Raw genomic sequence first — 22,798 nt, forward strand, 5'->3', positions numbered from 1 at the left:
AAAAACCTTCCCTTCAGAAAATTGCCAGTTTCCACTAATGCAAGAACATTTGTTAAACAGAAATAGTAAAACGGACCTGAGCTGCTGAACTTGTTCCTAGATTGAGAGTGTCATTTTATATTCCATTTCAAATTGACACAACACGCTCTGGAGCAATTCAGCAGATACAATTCAGTATAAATGTCCGATGTAGAACCTGGCAGGGTTTGCGCTGCACATCTAAGGGCAATTCCATGGAAATAATTTGTCACAGGCTGGGATCACTGTGATCTTTGCTCTGCGTCCCTTCCCAGAGTGGTGTGTTTGTGTAAGGAGAGGTCACCAGAAAATTGCCACTGTCAGAGCAGAGTCAAACCCAACTTTTCCTTTGTTTCTAGGTCCTTTTGCGCAAGGCCAAATCTCCAGGCACTTATCCAGACGCTTCAGCCTTCCAGGTAAAGACTGTCAAAAAGAATTTCTAGAGAAAGCACTGGAGTGGGTGAGGGTGCAGGTGTAGCAGTGGATTCAAGATCTGAGGGGATATTTAGAGAGGATTTTAGCTTCAGTTTTTCTTTTTGTGTGAATGTGGAGTGCCAAGTCCTTGCTGTTTTTACCCTGGTCTTCGGTCAGGGAGAGACCTAAGCAAGAAGAGCCATTTCAGAAGAGACCTTTCCAGGTCCACAGAGGCCAGACCCAAGCAAGTGGCCTAGCTGCCATTCAGTAAAAGGATGCTTTCCAGCAAGTAAGCCTGTCCCTCTGCAGATCAAAAGAGCTTCCTACCTGCAATGTCACCTTCATTCTACATCTCCTATAACAGGTAAAAAGTAATCTGTCCTGGGCAAAACCTCTTCCTACCAACCTGCAGAGGCTGCTCAGTGCTGCTGTTCCAGACCAGCTCATTTGAGGATTCATGAATGGATTAAACCATTTACCTAAGAGCCATCTTGTGCGGCCAGAATCCTTTTCATTTCTGTCTCTACAGGGTAAAATGAGAGAAGGTGAAGGCTTTGCTAGTGATGCCAGACCTGACAGCAGCACTTGGTGTTAGAAAACTCCTCAAAACTCAGAGCCCAGGCTCTTCAAGGTCGATGAGGAGGCAGGCTGAGCTGGGCTTTGCTGCTCACTGGCTAGGTTAGCTAGGGAGGAAGCACAGGGCATGGACATCTGTCATATAGGGCTTTTAGCAAATGAACAGGGACATTTAATAGGACATCCCAGTGAATATCTTTGTGCCTTGAAATGCTGGCAAAGAAGGTGATCTGAGCAGCTTTGCCTCAACCTTGGTAGCAGTGTTCCTCTTGCATTGCTCAACTTATGTTTGGCTCCCATCACTATACAGTGAGCTTTTCTTCTACGCATTCCTCAGGACTTTGGCAAAAGCTGTGATCCAAGGGCATAAACAGCTATTTGCCAGAGGACTGAGTTTCTAAAATGGAAATGTCTGCTAGCTGGAGAAGGAGTGTGTGCAGATATGGGCTGGACCATGACATAAGGGATGAGGTATTCACCTGAATGTGAGGATCTACTGTCTCTGAGCATCTCAGGATGCTGGAAAAGGTGCTCATGTAATTGATGTGATTACTGTGATTTTTGCAGACTTCAGCTCACAAAATCAGCTCCAAAAAAAAAGGGAAAACCAAAAACTCTAATGACAGAACTGCAGACCCACACCCACATCTCCTGCTCTCTGCAGATAGGCTATGCCCCTTCAAAGGAGCTGAGAACTTACCTCTTCCTTTGAGAAATTCAATTCCTTTTCTTTTCTTAAAGAAATACAAAATGCCACTCTTCCCTTTGAAGGTGAGCAAAACATTTTATTTGGCAAGAAGAAATACTAAGAGCGACAATGATTCCCACTTTTCCCTTTTGTCTTCCTGCCACTAACACCCTGAGCTTGGCCCACAGACTGAGCAGCCTCCGAATCCTGCCTGGATTCTCTCCTGTGAGGCCTCTAGATTGTGGAATTTGTCCTTGGCAAAAATATATAGTTAGGAAGTGAGCACAGTTACATCTGTATGGAAACTGTCAGGCAGCCTGCTTTCTGAAAGGTGATTCCTGGAAAATTTAGAGAAAAACAGATTTGCACGTCAAGAAAGACAGCTGGAGCCATTTTTGTGCAGCAGACACTGCCAAGGAATGATCTCTTGGAACAGCATGTTCCCAGTCCTCCTGGAAATTATGGCATGGGGAACATCTTCCCATCTTTCTTCATTGACTCCCATTTGAGTGCTGCCTTGATGTTCTGTAAGGAATCTTCCACTTTGCATACTGGAGTTGGGCCTAGGAATGGGATGGAATTCCTTAAATCAGTGAAATTAGCTCAAAGTATAAGAAGAGCTATGGTGGGGAAACCCTCCCTCTGACAGGCACTGCAGGATGTATAGATGTAAGGCTTTTGACAAGAGCAGGCATAGCTGGCCGTGCTCTGGTGGCCTCATCCCTCGCACAAAGTCAGTGCAAGTAGAGGGATTTCTGTTTTATTTGCTAGCATATTTTGCCTTCTTGTGGAAGGATATTGGCAGAGGTCCAATAAAAAATCTATATTTCTTTAACAACCGCTTCCTCCATGATTTGATCCTTCCAGATGGACAGACCAGGCTCAGGATTTCCATAAGCCCCATTCTGGCTGACCTCTCCTAAGGGAGAGTTCATTTCTTGATTTTCCCTCCCATTTCCTCTCCTCTGCTCCCCTCCCTTCTTCTTTCCAGTCTTGCTTTACTGCTACATCACTGAAGAAGACTTTAACCCAGTGCTAACATCAAGAGCACCATCCACTTGTAACATCTCAAGCACAGGAGGCAAAAACCCGAATATGAATTACAGAAGCATTAACTAGAATTTTATGCTTTTGAGGCCATCACTTCCAATCAAGCCACAAATGGGATGTGATGTACAACTTGCCTGTATGTTGCACATATGGAATGGATTAAGGAGAAAGCTGAGCTAATGCTGTTGAAGTCTTTGCTATTAACAGGACATTGCATTGGATAGGGTCATTATGGAGTGATGAACTTCACCCAAGTGAACTGATACAGCAGATGCCCTTAGTGGCTCTTGTTGGAGTGCCTGCACTTTTGCCCAAGCGGTTGCAGCAGCTCCAGGTAAATGAAGTCTGCCAGAGAAATGAGGGAAATCCCACAAGTCAGGAGAAAGGCACAGAAAATAGTGGAATCCGATGAAGGATAAGGGGGTGGATTCCAGTAGCCGGGGCAGACGTTTCACCAGCTGTACCCTGTGCTCACTCCTTGAGAGTAGCTTCTCAGAACAAAACATTATTTGTGAACAAGACCTCAAGTTTGCTACCTCACCTTTCCCCGCAAGCAATTAAGCAAAACTATTTATACCCTGTCCTTCAACATCAAGTGCTCTGAGTGCTTCACAAACTTAATTAATTAATTGAACTAAAGTGGGAAAAGAGACAGGGGAATATTAAGTACATCCGGAAAGAAAAAATTGGATGAAACATTTTTTTTTCTATAGATTAAATCTTCAGGAAATATGTTTTCTGAAATTGGTCTGGGTTTGCTAAAATTCAGAAGGAAATCACTCATACAAGCTGTTCACACAGTGTCAAAATATCTATTTTTATTGTTCGATAAGATGCAGCTTTAAAAAAAAAAATCTGAAGAATTGATCCTGGTCCAAACTTTGATTTTTCTTTACAGACAAAGTTGAAATGTTTGTTCACCCTAACACAAATCCAGGCTTCAGCTCTCAAAAACAAACAAATAAACAAACAAAATCCTTGCAAAAAATGGAAACACCAGCCAATGCTGCAATTCCAAGCAAAACAAGGAATAATGCCATTCTTCCAGGGAGGAATGCAGAGGAGAGCTCTGATCCACCTGCCAGCTAGCAGCACATGTGGAAGGGGGTTCATTTCCCCTTCCCCTTGGCAGAGGGGTGGCCAGGAGGGGATAGTTTCTCCCCCGCTCTAAGACTGTGCTGCCCTACCGGCACCTCCCCAGCCTAACCCAAAATATCAGGGACAAAGGAGGCAAAGGGTGAGCAGGGGAAAGTCCCCTTGGGTGTGCAAAGCCTCCATAGGAGTAACCCTCAGCCCTGGCTGGCTAGCAGGCTTCCGTTCCGCAGCCTCCTCCCAATCCTATTAGTGTTAGAAAAGGATCGAGCTATAACAGGAAAAGCCCATCTCTTAGCGGTGCCGCTGACAGGTTGCCCTTCTAAACCTTTAATCAGCGCTGGCTTGTGCTGCCACCCCAATCTGCTGCATGGCAGCACGTGGAAGCAGGAACCCAGTGCTCTGCCTCCTTCTAGGGTCTGCTGGGTTGGTGAGACCTGCGGAGACTCTGTTATTCAAAGGCAGGGCAGGAGCCAAGTGCTGAACATGGGGATGGGTCCTCAGCATTGTGGTCCATACTCCATCAGAAGGGCCTTCCTCCTCCACTTACACACCAGGGCCTGAATCAAGGACCTTGTTCCCATGTCCCATATAGAGGCTGCTGCTTTCTGTGAGCAAGAGCATCTGTAAGCACAGGAGAGAAGGGAAAGGTTTAGCAGTGAAGAGAAGAGGGGAGAGAATTCACAAGACCTTTCAGGGAATTTACCCGCTGTTTATCCCACACAGCTCCCAGAAGAGCTTGCAAGGGCCCAGTGGCCATATGGGGGTGTAGGCAGTCTCTTCATTTAAAAGGGTGCAAAAATAACAACCATAGGACATTAGTTAGAAACTTATCTAGACTTACTGACAGATGGTGACCACACAGACTTTGCCAGAGTCTGTGGGTGAAGATTCCTGTTATGGGAAGTAGAGGGCCATGTTTACAGCCTGGAAAGGGATCAGGAGTTCACTCTGAGGAAACATAATTAATTGTAGTGGCAATATGCACTGAGCACATTAGTATTCTGCTGCCCTCTCCTGGATGCAGAAACTTATTCTGGCCCACAGGCCTACTGGTTTGTAGAGCCTGAGCCAGCAGGAGAGCATGGCATGGCTGTCTGCAAGGTGGGCTGGTGACATCCCAGCCTCTGTCACACATGGAAGGCTATTCAGCCACATCCCTTTCAGAGGCAGAAGCACCTACTTCCACCTTTTGCTTCAGAAATTACAAAAATAGGAGGTTTTGTGTGGACACTTCCTCAGGGGCTTCGTGGTGACCTCAACCAAAAGCTTCTTTCGTTCCAAGAGCAACGATGACTGCACTCCAGGGATGGCTTATGGAATGCTTTGTGCATGGAAGGCTCTACTTGCACAGCAGAACCAGCAGTTCCCACTGACTGCAGTGGGAGAGGACTAGAGTCCTCTAAGAAAGTGCCGTTCAGCTGCTGCATTCGGGCAGTGGTCTGACTTCTGAAAAAGGAGAGCACAGGCTTTGTTCTCCATTTGGCATAGAGTCACCATTTCAGTAAGTGGAAAGGCTATAGTCTCCTCTAAATTGGGTTACTGGCTATATTACAGCGCTTCTTCATCTTCATATGTCAAAATGTCCTTGCAAAAAGGGAAACTCCAGTCACTGCCCAGCTGCAATTTTAAAGCCAAATGTTCCACAGAGACTCTCTACTCCCCCCAGCTTCACAGACTTCAGGACACCAATCATCTTGAGGGCAGATATCACAGATATTAGATGGTGAGACACGCTGCTGGGGAGGACAAAGGATCTATGAGGATGAGAGCGTGCGCCAGAGTATGGGCTATGTATATGTGCATCCCACCCTGGCTTCACACCAACAGTGCAGATGAAACTCTCTGGACACATCCATGAGCAGCTCAGAGGTGCCAATCCGAAAGATTTAGATGCAGATTCCTAGTAAATCTGCCCTCCCACAAGCATGTCCTGCACGAGCAGCAGCCACTGCCTTGGGCATAAGAAGTGGAAATAACAGCCTGACTTTGCTTCAGTGCAGGCCAACAGGATGATGTAGACCTGGAAGATGTTTATAGGTATCATGGAAAGGTTACATCCCTTGTATGAGTAGGAAGAACAGCTACATTTTAGACTACTGCTGGACTACGAGATGTCATGTGTCCCAGTTACATACCACCCTGTCCTTCTCTCCTGTGTGTCTTTTGCCTTCTAAGAATTTCTTCTTTGGGTCTTTATTTTCCAGGTGGTTCCTGGCTTACCCTGCCTGTTCCCCAATCTTCTGAAATGGAGCTGACCCCTAAAAAACACATCTCTTCTTCTGAACCTATCCTGGACCTCAAGACAGACATGGCAGAAGCACCTGCAGGTGAGAAACACTTACCAATGTGGTGCTGCAGACCATTTTGGCAAGTCTGAAGCCAGAAGAGGCTCTTTCTAGTATCCTGGGCTCCTTCAGCCACAGGCAGAGCACTGGTTGTTTTGATGACACCTCCACTTAGCAATGGGCACTCAAGAGGGACACGCATTCCTGCTTGCCCCATTTCGCAGTCTTCCTGTTCCTTCTTCCTGTTTTATCACATTCCCTCACCCCTAATGATGTGATTTGCTCCATGGACTCCAGTTATGCTCCTACACATTGGCCCTTTGAACCCTTTCTTTTACCAGTAAGTCCTCTTCGCTGCCAAGTGGCCAGGAAGGATGCAGAGATACATCTTAGAGGCTTTCATCAGTTCTGTGGCACAGCAGTGCTGTCAGAGACTCTGCACCAAATACAGAGGCAGAACAGTTCGGACTGCAAGGGACAAGGGACCTTAGGAGGTCTCAAGTCCAACCTCCTGTTTCAGACTAGGTTGCTCAGGCCTTGAGCAACTCCATTTGCCAACTCCAAAACCAGCTCCCAACTCTAAAACTCCAAATCCAACTGCCAACTTCAAAAGCCTTTCTTCTATTTGGAGGTCTAAAATGAGTCACAGTTATCTGGGTGGGATCTAACAAGGGCTGAGCATACATATGAAAAAAAAAATTTAATGTACTAGCCACAGTCTTGTTCTAACAGCCCAAGATGCTGTTGGCCTTTTCTGCCAAGTCACAGGGATAGTTTATTTTCAGCTCATTGCCCTCCAGGATGCCACAGCCTGTCCAGGAGAGCTGCTCCCCCACTGACCTCTTCCAGGTTGAATGTTCAACACAGGGATAGCGGATGCTGAGTTGCTGTTGTGTCCTTTGGCTTCTGAGCCCGTGAGGCAGCTCGGCACGGGTGTCTGGCATGGCTCCCCTTGGCAGAAGCAGTACCTCTTGAAAACTGTTTTCCACACACAGTATCGATGACTAACACCTGCCAAGATAAATGAAGAACTTGACTAAAGAGATCTGCTTGACAAGAAGTGCCTAGAGAAAGACACTTGTACTTGATATGGGATGGAAACATCTAACCAAGGCCAGATTTTTTGCTGGTGTAAATGAATACAGCTTCACTGATTTGAGTTATAGCAGCTTAAAACATCACAGGATCTGGTTCTTCATTGTCGTCAGAATTTTACCTATCATCTCTAAATTAGCTCTGCTTTGCCAGAATGAAACATGTCATCTTTCTCATCCCTGACACAAAGCTGGATTCATTTCACTTATAAACCACGGCCAAAGTGATGCAATCATGCAAATTCTTAGTCAGCTAAAGCTGCTGTCAATCATTTAAAATTCACCATGCCTCATCTGGCAATTCTTCTGGCCATCCTTCTCTCAGTTCCTCCAAAGATACTTCTTTAGCAGATTGCATGACCACATCACACTCAGAAAATACTTTCCCAGGACTTGGGACTTCCCAGCATCAGGGCAAAGCAAAACATCTGGTCACTCTACTGGAGATGGAATGGTCATCTCTGAGGCAATGGGAGGTGCGAGAACTTTGGGGGAGATTGTTCAGATTGTTCAAGTTTAGCTGCTGCCTCCCTCACCCTCCTCAGGAGTGCCTGAACTGAGGCAGATAAGTGGGCCAGTGATTAGCTAGTAAAATTATCACTTAGGCCAAGAGCCTAGCACTTTACTAATGAGGGTATCTTGGGGGAGGAAAGAATATAGGGACTGCACAGAGGAAGAAACTACATGGAGGAGGAAATGTATGCTAAAGGAGAAAGTAGATCTACCAGAGCAAGCAAATCTAGCTTATAAAACAACAACAAAAAAGGTATGTTTGGGAAATAGGAATGATTTCACAGAGATGTATTTGAATTACAGTAACAGGCTGTGCTTGTAGGACACCCAAAGAGCACATAGTCACAGCGTCAAGCTCCACGTAGGCACATTTCCTTCTTTCCTTACAATTTCATACAATCAGTACAACTCGCCTCACTTGTGCAATGTCAGCTCCTGCCATCTGTGTGCTGAACTCTGGAGAGACGAGGAAATAAGGAGGAAGTTAAAGATTAAAGCCATCATGGGATGAACTCAGAACAGCAATTAACCTGCTGATGGATATAGCATCACTGTTTGCTGAGGGATTTTGAGGGCGATGAATGCTGATGCAGTTCACAGAGGGAACTTGGCTCTGCATTAACTGCAAAAACTAATCCTTTACTTGTCCCATGTCCAAGTAGAATCCAATTTGTCCATAAAAGTAATGTGCAACAAAAGGTGTATCTAACTCAGTATATTCATCTAGCATTCATTAAGCTAAAGTCAAAAAAGGCTGAATTACACAGCTTTTCTTGATCCAGTGTACAAGTGTGAATCGCTACAGAGTGCACATTCCCAGAATGTAGGCATTTCCATGTGGTATTTCTGCTCTGTGTGCATATATGTGTGTGTATATATATATATATATATGTAAAAAAAAGATAAATATCCGTACATAAATATGCACCCCAGCAAATATGTACTATATTTCAATGTCAGCTCTTGAGAACATCTTGTTTCCTGTGACCACACAATCCGGCACAGTGATTCTGGATACAGGTATAGCTGCAGGGGAAGCTCCCAGAGCTCTCTGCCAGCTGAGTTAAGGCCATTAAAGCAAAAGCAGAGCCTGTGCTGATAAAAACAAACAAACAAACAAAAACATATACTCTGCCACAGGGACTGGAAAAGGCCTTGGCTTTTAGCAGGGAAGTTTAAAATGCAAGGCTGCCTGTCTATCCTGGTCCTGCCACCCTGGTGTCCTGCCGGAGTTGCCATAGCAATTAATCCATCCACAGTGCTGCCAGGGCTGCAGATTTAGCAACAAGCTTTGCTGGCACAACTGGTGTTCCTGAGGCTTTTGGGAATGCAGAGGTTACTGCTGAGGGCATATAGGGTCAACAATATTTATTTATGCAGAGTCTTTCTTTGATGAAGTGAAAGGGATTAGAGGCAGCCAGAAGTGTAGAAATCAATTTTCAGGCTCTGCTTGACTTTCCAATGAATGATTTGGGCAGAGACAAGATCTGAGATTCATGGGGTCTCAGAGCTTCCCTAGCAGCAGCCATTTGGCATCAAGCATGGATGAGCTCCAGATATATCCTGTGCATCCAGGAGAGCATCCAGCCTACTCTGATCAAGGCCAACACAGGCTGCCACTTCCCTGGGAAGCTACTCTTGACATGCAGAAACAAGTCATCTCCACCATCACTTGCCTTCTCCAAAGGGTCTGACTTTGCCATCCCTATCTGGTTCTCAAGCAAGAGTTCATTGAGGAACATTTTGGATAAAGAGTAAATCTGTCCTCCAAATGAAGCTTTAGGGCAAACAAAACATCTGTTACATTGCTGAAATGAACTGTTTAGGTCCTTGACCTTCTTCTCTGCACAGACACACACACACATACACAAACTAAATACACTCTTTCTGCTCTTGTTGTGAAACTTTTCCCCATCCTTGTGTTTTCGTGTCACAATGCCCTAAATGTAGGATGCTAAAAAGGATCTTAATAAGCTTGCAAATGATCTGGGACTTTTCTTTTTGACCCCAAACAATGTGGGTTTGTTTTCTGCTTATTTATTTGTTTTCATGTAAAAACTGGAAGGAAAAAAGCTGTTGAAATAAGACCATGAAATGAAAACATCTCATGATACCCACAAAGCTCTACTTCTGCCTGTGTGTAGTTCCCTCTGATGCTCAACTCTCTGCTTGGCTGCCTGTTATGGACTTAACTCTCTATGAAAAAGAAAAAGGTAAAAAAATGTTAAAAAGTGCAATGGCAGCTAGAGAACAAAGGATGCAGCCAAGTGCTGTCAGTGAGACAAAAGGGAGCTGGCTTTGTTTGGAGGGAAGGCTGTGGAATACAGGGAAGGTCCATCCGTAGAAGCAAGTCCTGTCTATCCGGAGTTGACTGGTGCTTGAGCGTACTGTTCACTGAGACATCTTGGGCCACTTGGAAAGGCAATTACACACAGCTCCCTCTTAAAAGCTCAATGATGTCCTTCCCAGACAGCAGTCAGCTTCCTGCCTTTCTCAGGAGGGGAAATTAAAAGGTCTCATCCAGAGCTACAGGAATATGTTGGATCCTCTGGGTTTTTTCCCAGATCACTTCTTTTCTGGAGCTGGAAGCACTGACACAAAGAACCAAAGAAGCAGAATGAGCCTGGGCCCCGGGCTATTGCCACACAACTGGTTCAGCTCCCTGCCAAGTACTCTGGAAAAAAAAAAAACGCTATCCAAAAAAGCAGCAAGGGGTTGGGACAGTGTGTGCTTCCTCCTGCAAAGCACCAGCTCAGGGTGTGCAGGAGCCTCTTAATTGCCCTCAGCAGGATTTCTGTCAGCACCATAGGCCTGCTTTGGAAGTGTCACTTCAACACTCTAATCAATGCTCTAAAACCGACAAAAGTGTCACGGAGGAAGCAAAGTCTGAGAAAATTAAATAAGAACAAAATATGCAGTCTATATAACAGATATTTTTTCCCAGGTGAGTAGCTGGATTGCAGTGAGGAGCAGCCAGAAGAGGAGCTGTGAGATGTGTTAGGTCCGAGGTAGGCGCTGTACCCACATATTGCCAGGCAAAGACTGGCCCCAGATTGCTTCTCACTGCTGTAGACAAGATACAAGAATGTGAGGGAAGACTAGCCCAAGGCAAAATGAAGTTATCTGTCCAAAGCTGCAGAGAAGATCAATGGCAAAAAAAGCATCATGGAAGACACAGAGCAGCACCTGGCTGCTCAAAACCCAGAACTTTCAGGTTTGGTCTACACCAGCCTCTAGCCAACAGGATCCTCACACTCTTAGAATTACCAGCACTCAGAAAGAAGACTCATGCTTGTTCTCATAGCACTCTGGTCTTTTAATTAGGGCCATAAAGACCTGAACATTTGTCACGACATCTATTGCTAGATCCTGAAAATTCCAACACAGAGTGGTCTTCCCTTGAAATATTTCTACATATCAGAATCACTTGTGGCTTCAGTCCAGTCCTTAGTCATCTGGAAACACACGTACCTGTGCAGGTGAATGCTTGGGCTGCATTGCTTGGCTAGGAAGAGGCTGGTGTTACAGCCCTGTAGGAAGAGAAAATAAAAACCTGCTGATATGTGCGTTCCTCAATGTGTACAAGATCATTTGAACAGATGTTAGTAATAAGGCAAGCCACAACAGGCTGTGAGAGGACATAAATGAAATTAAAAGATGCTAAGTGAATTGTAATGAGTAATTACTGAGTATTTCCAAAGATCAATAATTCAGAGCCACAAATTCCCTTGTGCAAAGCCTCATGGCTCCAGCCTGCTGAGCTGTGCGGTGCTCCCCAAGCTCAGCAGCCCACTATGTGGCCCAGGCAGCCACAGATTCAATGAGAGCACAGCAATAAGAGAGTCTGCAGGAGTTTGGATTCTGCAAGTTTTGTAGAAAAAATGAATTTCAACCTACCCTTCCCAGTACATGTGCAGGAAATCAGCACAGTCTATGATGAAGAGTGTACAGGAATGGTACCCAAGAGACTTAGGTTTTGTTCTCAGGCTGGTATATGGGACAGGTGGCCTTAACAAATTCCTTTGTTTCTTTGTGATTAAAATGGGAGTAATATGCTCTAAAATGCATTGACAGCTTTAGACAAAAATGCTATACCAAACTAGCTATCATTGCTGGATTGGCTTGTAGCTGTGGAACTGGAGAACAAGTTAAAAGATTTGAATTCAGTCCCCAGATAAGTCACAGAGTCATTGCATGAATTCAATGTGTCAGCTTATGCTCCCTATGCCTTTTCAGGAGAGGAGGTAATTGTGAGCCTCTCAGATAAGATGATTAATGTGGTATAAGAACTGAGAGATTTCATTCCATCAGTCAAAGAATTTGGGGCTAAGATGCATCCTTGTGACATCCAGGAGAGATTTGCCAAAGAAAATCCAGTCTTCAAGGTTTCTTCTCAGTGATGGATGACATTTCAGTTTTCCACCTCTAGTGATGTTAGTGGTGGATCAGTTCAAGTAAATGTCAAAATAAAAAAAAAAGAAGAAGAAGAAGTAAGGGAGAAGAAAAAAAAAACCCAAACCCTGTCCTTTCAAAAAGTTTTCAGGGAGAAATAAAATCCACCTTTATATTTTCTGCTTTCATGGGGGAAAAAAGTTTAGGCATAGATCAGGAATTTAAATTAGGAATACTTTATACCCTATTTTATGCCTGTGCTGACAGAGCTGCTTAAAAAAAAAAAACAGGTTAGAAGTTTAGACAAAAATGAGGCTCTTTCAGCACACCATCTTTCTGAAAGAAAAAAAAGAGAGCAAAGAAAGAGAGAGACTTGGCATTACTCGGGTTGAAGCTCTCTGCAACAGCAGACTTTTCAAAATGTTTTGAGAGGAAGCCGCCAAAATTACTGCCAGGTAATACTGCTGCTCAGAAAAGCAAAAGTTGCCATTGTGAAGGGCAAAAAAAGAAGGTCTCCATGCATCTGATTTAACAAAAACAACAAACACTTCAAATGTAAACCAAAGAATGAAAGACACTCCCTTTCCCCAAAGATTTCAAAGAACAGACAAGCCAATGTTTTTGACAAAAATATTTAGAAAAACAGAATCTTTAAGAAAAAAAAATGCTTTCAGATAAATCTTTGCTAGAGCAGCCAAACCTGCAATTAAAAAAAAAAGGGGGGGGGGGGCGGATTTTGGAAATTCCTCCACCAGATGTGGAGCAGGGTCTGGCTCGAGGCAGGCACAGACCTGCCAAGCATTGGACCCACCGGGTGGTCAGAGACCTCAGGCCCTGAGAAGCCCTCAGTCTCTTGTCATGTAGTCTGTCATGCGCCAAGAGCAACTCCAGAGCCCTGGAGCCCTGTGTCCGGCTTGGCTGCTTCTGCCTGAGCTGCTTCATCCAAAGAGTAGCATGGCCGGTGCTGTGGGGCAGATGGTACCAGCACTGAAGGCCATTCCTTCACTGGCATTCGGTTGAGCAGGGATGCACTGGACAGGTCTATAGCTGGTGAGGGGCCTCTTTCACCTTCTTTCCAGGTAGAAGCAAGAACTCCCAGGGGTTCAGTTGCATATGCAGAAGCTGCTCTTTGCCGATCCGAGGGGAGGGAGCCAGAGACTCTATGCTAAATCCCTTTTTATCAGTTTCCATTAAGTTTTCTCCCTGAGCGATTTTCTCCTCTGGCAGCTGGTAATTGAAACAGAGTGGCTATTTCCGATGCAGAGTCATTGCTTGTTTTCCACTCATGCTAATGAAAAAAGGTGTGTGCAGCTCTGCATCGGCTCCATGGGAGGCTCTGCAGCTTGTTCTTCTCCAACTTTGGCTTCCTTTCATCCTCAGTTTCTGGTCCAGATCATCCCCGTGTCACACATCCCCCAGCACCACTACAGAGCAGGACACAGGGCATATCAAATCCATAACCTTCTCAAGATCCTCCTGACCTACACGGGGGTGTCCCCAGGCTCCTCGGTCCCTAGCCCTCTCTTGATTTCCGTGTAGTTGGCTGGGTGCCGAGGACCACTGGTGTGGCCCGTATGTGCAGTTCAGAGTGGCTCAGCAAGAGGTGAGCTCATGTGAGCTCCTGGGTTATGGAGCATCTTCCCAGGTGGCCACCCAAAACCTCAGTTCAGCCTAGTGGCCTATGTATGACTGCAAAAGATTTCTTCAGAAGAGCTGCACCCATGTCTCAAGGAGCTCAGCCCCTCATGTGTCTGCACCCCAGCTTCAGTTTAAATGCAGTTTGTCCTCCTGGCTTCTAACATGGCTTTCCAATTTTCCTTCTCCAGCCAGCAGCAGTCTAGAGATGCCTGGGGAGCCAAAGCCTTGCCAAGAACCAAAGCAGGACTTGGCCTTGGGCACTGGGAACGACTTGGCAGCCGCAGACATGAGCAGTAACCGCAAGCCCAGCCCGACACCGGCCACAGCAGAAAACCTCTCAGACGCGGCTCCACCAGCGGAGGGGGAGACTTGCAGCCCCGCAGGTTCCTTGCCATGGCCAGAGGCCCCCGAGGAGTTGCCGCCCTGCCCTGACACCCTGAGTTTCCCCAAGCCCCTCAAGCAGCTGGAGGAGGTGAAGCAGATGGGGCAGAGGAGCAACAGCGACAACTCCAACGTCAAGGAGAATGGTGTCGGGGGCACGCCTGAGGCAGCGGCCATGAGCGAGGAGAGGAAGGCGCTGGCGTCTGAGCTGGGGAAGTGCATCGAGGACTTTCGGAAGATCAAAATCCCTGCGGCCTTTCCCAACAAGAAGCGGCAGTGGCAAAGTGAGCTGCTCAAAAAATACCATCTCTAAGAGGACAGGCTGCCACTGAGGCCTCCACCAAGGCGAAGGTGCCCTCCTCTGGGGTGATCGGAGTGTCCCCACTGACATCCCCTGGACGACGGGTGACAGAGGCGACCCCAGGCATGCGAATGAAGGGCACGCGTGTTACTGGCTCGGTCCCATCCACGGACTGCAGGCCTACAGCCATGGCAGCATGCTTCTTACCATGGCACAGGGGAGGGCCAGGGGGACATGGCACCTTAAGTGGCTTAAACGCAGGTGGGGAGGTTAGGAGAAGGCAGCTCTCAGGACGCTTCTTCAAGACCGAGCATACCATCCAGCAGGATCACCCACATTCATGGGAATTATTTTTATTGACTTTTCAAAAATAAAATATAGTGGATGTGAAAAAAATATCTAGTCTCCTAATCTCTTTGGCACAGATGTTTGAATATAGTTATTCAAAACTGCACCAGTGATTTAGACAGAGAGTTTACTTGAAGTTAATCGAAACTGCACATCTTACTCTCCTGCGTTCTTCTCACAATTTGTTTACACAAACCCTTGAGCACAATCAAGTCCCTCATTTGGGTCTATGTCCAGAGATGTGCCCACGAGGTGCTACTGTCCCTGGAAAGCTATACCCTGTGTCCTGCATGGTCCCCCACGCCCTGCATCCCACCACCTCCAGCACCAGCCTCGTCCTTCAGCAGATCAGAGGTGTTTGGGGAACGATATTAGCTCTGTGGACAGCACCTTTCCCCACACCTATTCCCTGCTACAGCTCTTGGGATGGTTCAGGGAAATCTCTGCATATCCCAGAGAAACCACCTCCTTGCTCTGACCTTGATTTTCAAACAGCTCCATAGATGAAGAATAAGAAAGAAACATCCAAGGAAAAAGCACCAGAGCAGCCCTCTTACTCTGATGAAATGCAAAGAAGAATTTTGACTTCTTTTTAGATTAAACAAAAACAACCAAGTGAAAAACTTGCCAAGTTTTTGCCTTGGTGATGCTCTGTCGAGAGTGAGCAATTGCTTGGCCTGACAAGGAAGCAGACACGAGAGGTCAGATTTGCATTCTTTTCCCTTTTATATGCAGCCCTACTACAGAAGTGTTTATAGAAACCTGGCCAGCCAGAGCAACACAACATAACACTGGGGCAATAACCCTTTTGAAGCACAGTTAGCAGCCAATAAAAGCCTTAGTAAAGTAGGAAACCACATCATTCTGAGTCTCTTGCACAGGCCTTTCCATTCCTGGGAGACCAATGGACATAAGAATGAAAGAGCTGCCAGAAGAGATTGAATCAGTGCATTGTATCACCTGGAGTATGTCCATGATTGTACTAGAGGCTGGAAGAAGTAGAATGAGCTACTAAAGCTATTCCTAGTGCTAAGACCAGCTGTTGAACTCTGGTCCATCCTGCTCAGGGCTTTCTCCTGCCCAAGCCTGAGAGTAAAGGATGGTGGGGACGTCCTTGCAGTAGTCACCAGGGGAGGCTGCCACCACCCCAAAACTGGGGCAAAAACAGGGGCACACTGACTTGGGAAAGAAAATGGGTGGCTTGTGCCTGGCAGAAGCCCTTGAAGGTCCTTCCTTCACTTTTTGGGTGCTCTTTGTTCACATTCACCACAGGTAGCTGCTCTAACTGTAAATGCCACGTAGTGAAAGAATTTGCCCATCTTAGCATATGCCAGTTCTGCACACACACAAAAAAAGAAAAAGGAACAAACTGGGCCCCAGCCAACTCAAATGACCTTTAGAAAAGAATTCCCAAGTGGTTTGTAAGGTTGTGGCGCAACAGAAATCCTGCCTGGTAAATAATAATGAAGAAACATCAGCACTGCTTGAGCCTCTGGGTCCTCAGCCACAGAGGTTGGATTTAACATTCAGGGGGTCTGTACATGTAGGGTTGTAAAGCAATTTTGGGATCTCCAGATTTTACCCACAGGTGAGTAGTGATTGTGATCTGATATGTGAATTTTCTGCCTCCTGCATGGTGTAAAACAGGAAATTTGAGGAATTCTCCCTTGAAAGCTGGAGCAGGGTTTAAAAGTCAGTCTTGCTTTAAGATGGAAGTGGCCACTAAGAGTAGCCATAGAAGGAGAACCTGTGGGTGCTTTCAAAAATTGCACTTGAGAAGTTTTCATGCTTAATTAACCACCAGAAGATATCATTGCTCTGGATATTGCTTAGCCAGGACTTTCTAGTTGTATTTTATATAAATGACTCTATTTTAAACTTAATCTGCAATTAATTGGAAACGGGAGCTTACTGAAGCTGTAATTAGACCTTTTCCACAGCTCCTTCCATTTCACAGGTCTCAGGAAACTGTATATACCCCACCATATACATCCCATTCACCTTCGCTCTACCCATCTGTGGCAGGAGAATAACCAGCCTCAGAGTGAATCACAACAAAGCAGAGTACAGTTGAATACGGCTCACCATCAGGTCAAGATGCTGTGAGAAAGCATCAAGACCTTCTTTCACCTTCCTCCACCTAGAAGTTTCCTTGCCTCTTTGTCCTGTTGAATAAGATCCCTGGTTGCTGGTGTGATATTGAGCTCAGTGTTGTCACCGTTTCCCTAGGAAAATTGACACTCACTGACATGCATTAGGAATGGGGCAACTACCAGTTATGGCTTTCTCGAATTTCCAAATCATACTAAATCTACCCGAGTAAAACTGAAATACGAAAAGGAATTAGGAGGGGAAAAAGCTGATTGCACAGGACTGCCCCAAAATAACTAATATCCAATGAATTTAAGGAATGAGTGTAAAGGAACAGTTAATTATTAATGGTATCATTACATTCTTGGGCTAAGCAATTAGAGCCAGAAAGCAATTCCTTCAGAGCTTGCAGCAGCAATCAAACTATGAAAGGATAATTTGCAATGTTTTTTTCCTTAATTATTTTGCAGTTCTCAGCTGGAAGTGTAAATTTGGAACAAAAATGGCTTACAGCTTTTTAGGGGAAACCTATTGAAAACTGCCAGGGAACAAAAGAACCAGTCTTTGGTAATTTTCATAGCCCATCGCTTAGAATAATGAATCTTAGCTGGGCTGCCCATCCAGAGCAGTGCACTCCAGTCTTGGTCCTCTCTGTATCCTCAGGCTTAGATGTTCTCCTACAGGACATACATCTGGACTATACTTCTACAGACACTAATGGACAGGCAGACATGAACAAACCAAGGTGACCTGCTTTGGGGATCCTGACTACTCCATCAGTTATGTACTGGGAAGCCAGGAGCCTGAGCCCCAAACTCGGATCAGAAATGCTCCAACATCGACTTCTGCGTCTAGGCTCATTGCTAAATAAAATTCAAATGTTCTCAGCGGCATCGCCTTAAATATCATGTGTTGTAATTCATCTGTGGTTCTTTCCTAGGCAGTAATAACTCCTTCTCTTAATTCTGGTGGGAATAGGAATGAAAACTCAGATTTCTGATGTAGGCCACACAAACGCCCATGCTGCAATGTGCACGAGGGGGGCATGGGGGACGTGGAGCCTTCTGCATCATTAATAGCTGCTGCTCAGCCTCTTGGAAGAGCTGCCCGGAATGGCACAGCTGGGTTTGTTCTGATGCAGGAGGAAACCAGGAGCTTTGAAGCACAGCTCCTCTGAGGGGGTTGTATTTACTTATTTATCTCCGCTCGGCTCTGGCAGAGGAAGCCTGTTATTGAAGAGGTTTGGGGCTTAGTGCCCAGGGACACCCACCCTGCATTTACACTACAGACAGCCTGTGGCAACACTGGAAGAAGCAGCCCAGCATGGAGGGGCTCCTGCCTCCCTCTTAACTCTGTGGTATCCCTGAAGCCCCATCTTGCCCAGAAATGACCTAATCCTCCAAGGAATGGCACAATGGAAATGATGTCTGAGAAAGCAAGGATGTCTGGAAGCACTAGGAGCAGACGTGGTTGTCACCCTTCTTTGCTCAGTGGCAGCAGCAGGGGATCTCTGTCGTGGGCCAGACCCCTAGTGCAGATCAGAGTCCTATCAGTGAGTCCTATCACAGGTATCTGAGGCACTTAAAACTGAAATACACAGCAGTCATTCAACGTAAGCACATCTAGCCACATAGAACTGGTAGCATGACTCATTCCTGTTTATTCTTTAACATTTGTCCTTTATTCAAAACAGGTCTCTGTTCTATTTGATTAGGGAAATCTATTTTCATTTGTCCTTATGTTGGGGTAATTAACGACTCTTCAGAGGAAAACCAGCTTCACCCCATTTCACTGAATAAAATGTGGCTTTTGTCAGGCTTGTGCAACAACCAGAGCACAGTGCTAGGCAGGACTCTCTATTGTTGCAGCAGGAATCAACACACAGAAGAGCTTGAGCAAAGCATGGAGAGAAGATAGGTGCAGACATGGCTTTGATAGGGGTCTTGCACTCTCTGTACACCTGCACTCTACTCCAAAGCCCGTAAGACATGACGCTTATTTTCTTCCAGATACTTTGGTTCTAGAAATATAAAATACACACTATTTGTGCACGAGTACCCGTCGCACAGGTGTCCTTCATAAGGTGTCTGAAGTCTACATCGAATTAGGAATGATTATTCTTGGCAAATGTCTTGACTTTTGCCTTTAAAGCAAAACTGATGTCTCCCCTAGGCTTTCTAGCCGCAATGCAGTGTTGACACATCTAGCTGTCCAAAATGGACAGTGAAGGCCACAACACATGCCACAATTCAGGCTGCAGGTCTAAATCCACTTTGTTTCCAGCAATTGAAACTAGTGTGACCACGAAACCAGCTATCTGGGAGCTCAGTGTCTTCAGTCAGCCTGACCATCCCAATTATTCTCTTTGCTGGTGATTACACATTGTGTCCACTGCTAGCAGAAAGCAGCTGAGGTGCCCCGCTGACGCATGGTCATGTAACGTATCTTGTCCTGAGCCATGAGCTCTCATCCCATCTTGGTACCAGTGCAGACAAATCAGAGATCACTGGGACAGCACACGATCTCCTGCCACACGATCTCCTGCCAGGGGAATAAACATCCTAGCTTCTCCTCTGTATTTATTTTCCACAAATGCCTCTGCTTTGCTTGAGCAGCAGGAAGCCATTAATTACCCCGTGACAGTGTTCCACAGGCATCCCTTAATTGAATGTCATTATCCCTTAATTAATTAAATACCAATTAATTATCAGGAACATTGCATGACATGTAACAAATGCCATCAGCTAGTTGAGACAGAATTATTTAAAACCCAGTAAATATAGCCCAAACAAAAATGACCAGGAATTATCCAGTGAAGAAAAAATAAGGATCTTACAGACATTTCATTCAGACAGACTGGGATACACATATGGGCAGGTCCCTTCAGATTCAAAAGACAAGAAAGCTGGACCTTCTCTTTGCAAACAGACAGATACCTTGGCAAGACCAGCATCAGCTGAGCTCATCTGAAACCTATGGACACAAAGTTGGTTCAGAAAGTCCTTGTAGGCTTCTTTACAGTGATGCTGATTCAGTGAATCAGAAATATTTCATGGAAACACACTGGTGAAATAATTGATTGTCCCATTTCGGCTGGGCTGAGGTCCTTACCCTTAGCCCATACCTTACAGACTCATTGCTGCAGCTTAGGGGCCTGCTAATAAAGAGCATCATTTCCTTCCCAGTGATCCAGTGCCAAAATCAGGGTAAAACAGATCCCCTGACTCCCTTGGAGAATCAATGAGTGTTTTGGAGCATGCCAGGCCTTGCACTAAGAGGGGCTAAGAAAGCCTGACTCACATGTGAGTTATAATTAATTAGAGCTGCAGTGGTCATGGGCTTCCCAGTCATCAGACAGACCTCCCAGGTCTTGGCAAGATGGCACTCAGCAAAACCTGATGCAAAACAAATGCTCATGCCCTCTCCTTCCCGTGCACCTCGGATGCGAGACACTCTCTTTATCTGCAGCCACAGAGGAGTTAAACCCTTACATGGCTCCGCACTCCCTGCCACCCAGGCGGAGATAACAGCCGTTTGCAGACTAGCGTTTAATGGCCGCAAGGGAGGACTGTAAATGGATTATATTCTTATTTTAAACTGGCAATAGAACCGGGAGGAGATATGAAGGGAGAAACAAAGGTTTGTGCACAGGTGCAAAAGGAAGAAGATGAAATAACTGGCCTTCCAAAGTAGCTTCCTGTATAAATATCTCTATTTTGAAAGGTTGTCATCAAACACCTTTAATCTCATGTTTCACCTTGCAAGGATGTTATCACTGTAGGAATGCTTATGAACTCACTCTCTGCCTCTTCCTCAGGCATCAGAAAGCTCCTACAGTGACAATGTTGCTAGCAGGAAAACCAACTTGTTTTAATAAAAGGTGAGGGGATGGGACTCCGGGAGAACGATTTCCAGTCTGCAGCATGCCCTCCAGCGCAGACGCCTTCCCAAGGATGCTTTCCTGGGCGGGCTGGCATTTGTTCAAGGCAGCAGTGTCCTCTCAAGTGTAGGGAGGGAATCTGGCTGCAGGAGCAAGGCAATTCAGGAAACATTGCAATAAACTATGTGTCTTGGTAAAAATGATATGGGAATTGTCAAAGTTGCCCCCAAAATCTAGGCATCTTTCAGAGGGGAGAGAGATTACAGCCAGGGGGATGCAGGACTGCTTCCACCTCTATTTCCTTTCCCAAAGTTACCTCAAAGCTGCTATCAATCCTTTCCCCACCTGCGCTGCCCGAGTCGTGGCCACAGCAGGCACATTTTAAGGGGGTGGCAGAAAATGTTTAGCAATCAGGAAGCAGTACTGCTCGGGACTGATCATTATCATTTCAAAAACCAGAGCAGCTGATCAAAATAGTTCGTTGTGCAGCAGGCAAAGAGAAAAGAAGCCTGTTTGCTTTAACAGCACAAAATGATTTAATTGATATAATGATCCTAATGTTCTATTAAAGGAACAGTGCAGCCTGAGTTATGTCAGATAAACTCATTTTTTCCCCTCTTGTGCAATTAAAATGATCTATGTCTATTTTCCAGGCACTGTGAGATTAAAACTGGGATTGATGCACTTTCCGGAAAACTTAAATCAGTCAAAGAAAAAGAATATTTTATTAAAAGTCCAAATTTCACCCACTAGTGGTCAGCAGGGGCAGGAAAGGCAGGACCAGATCAGTTGCAGAGATTGGTACAAGCCACTGATGGGGATGAGTCTCTGTGTTGCGAGTGCTCCCTGGAGGACAGGCTTACCCTGCTGGAGCACGCTGTGCTCTCTGAGGACACCAGGCATCTTGTTCCCATCAGTTTTCAGGCTCAGTTGTAATGCCCAGGGAGTTATTTACTAAATGGTTCATAATTACTAACTGGTCACTGAGCCCTCAGGGGTTTAGGTCTCTGCTAGCAAGTTGGACCTACTACACCTCTCTTAGGGCAATGCAGGAGAAAGCCAGGAGTTAGGACAGGCCACAGCCATGGGGCCTTCTCTGTGTTATCTAAGTCCTTGCAGCTCATTCTGTGATGAGGGACAGAGCTCACGCTGTGTTAACCGTGAGCCCTTGCAAAGTCACCTTGACCATGCAGGCACAAGTGGTGCTTCTGCTCCTACCTCGAGGACCAGAGCTTCACATAACTGTCAGCATGGACTGTGGCTGCAGCAGGGTCCAGCAGTGAGACCTGATGCTGAAGAACAAGTCGGCTGGGGCACCGGGGCAGCTGCAGAGGACATTCAGTTGCTAAGGGGCAGAGAGGAGCCCCAGCACCTTGGGGAAGAAAGGGACATGCACCAGGAGATTGAGACTCCAGGAATGATGGATAAGTAGCACAGAAAGAGCGGGGTATTTGTACATTCCTTCTATGCCTCCTTGGCAGAGACTAAATCATTTAAGTCCTGTTATATTATCACCCAGAAAACCCAACAGGGCTTTGCCTACATAAGCAAAACATATTATAGTCTATACCTAACCACCATTAGTTACAGGCTGCGCCTATCTAAACACTGCAGGGAAATTAAGCTGCTGATCTCTTTGTTTAATGCTTTCTCCATAGTCATTTATTAGAGATAAACAGCTTTGATCTCCTGGGACCCACCTTGCCAATGATCCTATCAATTCTTATGGTGATTTTTATTCCAGTTTCTTCTTCTTTTTTTGTCTTTTTCCATTCTCACCATATCCCCACAGAGTGAGCAGCCGCACTGGAGTGCGGTACAGTGCAAACATCTGCTATGTCTTTTCTAGCTCAGCCTTGGAGCTTTGTCCTAAAGTCTCCCTTGAGAATGTTGCCTGTGCCAGCACCTCAGAAGTCTTTCTTCTACTTTACTTAGCAAGGAACTCGAGGACGCCCCCAAGATAGAGAGAACAAGGGTACAACCAGTTTCTATGACAAAATGGAGAAATTGCATAGCTCCATTCCGAAGTCCCCA

At 45.7% G+C, this 22,798-nt stretch overlaps 1 protein-coding gene across 1 annotated transcript; it reads left to right on the forward strand.

Annotated features, from left to right (window-relative positions):
* The first annotated feature begins 383 nt into the window (after positions 1-383).
* On the forward strand, positions 384-14,569 carry LOC148594181 (uncharacterized). The gene is made up of 3 exons (XM_088527534.1): positions 384-434; positions 6,046-6,168; positions 13,952-14,569. Exons 2-3 carry the CDS (start codon positions 6,087-6,089, stop codon positions 14,455-14,457), a joined length of 588 nt encoding a protein of 195 aa, XP_088383660.1. The 5' UTR covers positions 384-434; positions 6,046-6,086; the 3' UTR covers positions 14,458-14,569.
* Positions 14,570-22,798: the final 8,229 nt, after the last annotated feature.

The sequence above is a fragment of the Tinamus guttatus genome, unplaced genomic scaffold, assembly GCF_059628265.1.
Source record: "Tinamus guttatus ecotype Peru unplaced genomic scaffold, ASM5962826v1 Tinamus_guttatus_pri_ptg000287l, whole genome shotgun sequence".
NCBI classification, from domain to species: Eukaryota; Metazoa; Chordata; class Aves; order Tinamiformes; family Tinamidae; genus Tinamus; species Tinamus guttatus.

What these genes read in the sequence shown, in the direction of transcription:
- LOC148594181 (XM_088527534.1), top strand. Translation starts at nt 6,087, where the DNA reads ATGGAGCTGACCCCTAAAAAACACATCTCTTCTTCTGAACCTATCCTG. An exon ending in CATGGCAGAAGCACCTGCAG is followed by an intron (nt 6,169 to 13,951) that starts GTGAGAAACACT and finishes TTCCTTCTCCAG; the next exon opens with CCAGCAGCAGTCTAGAGATG.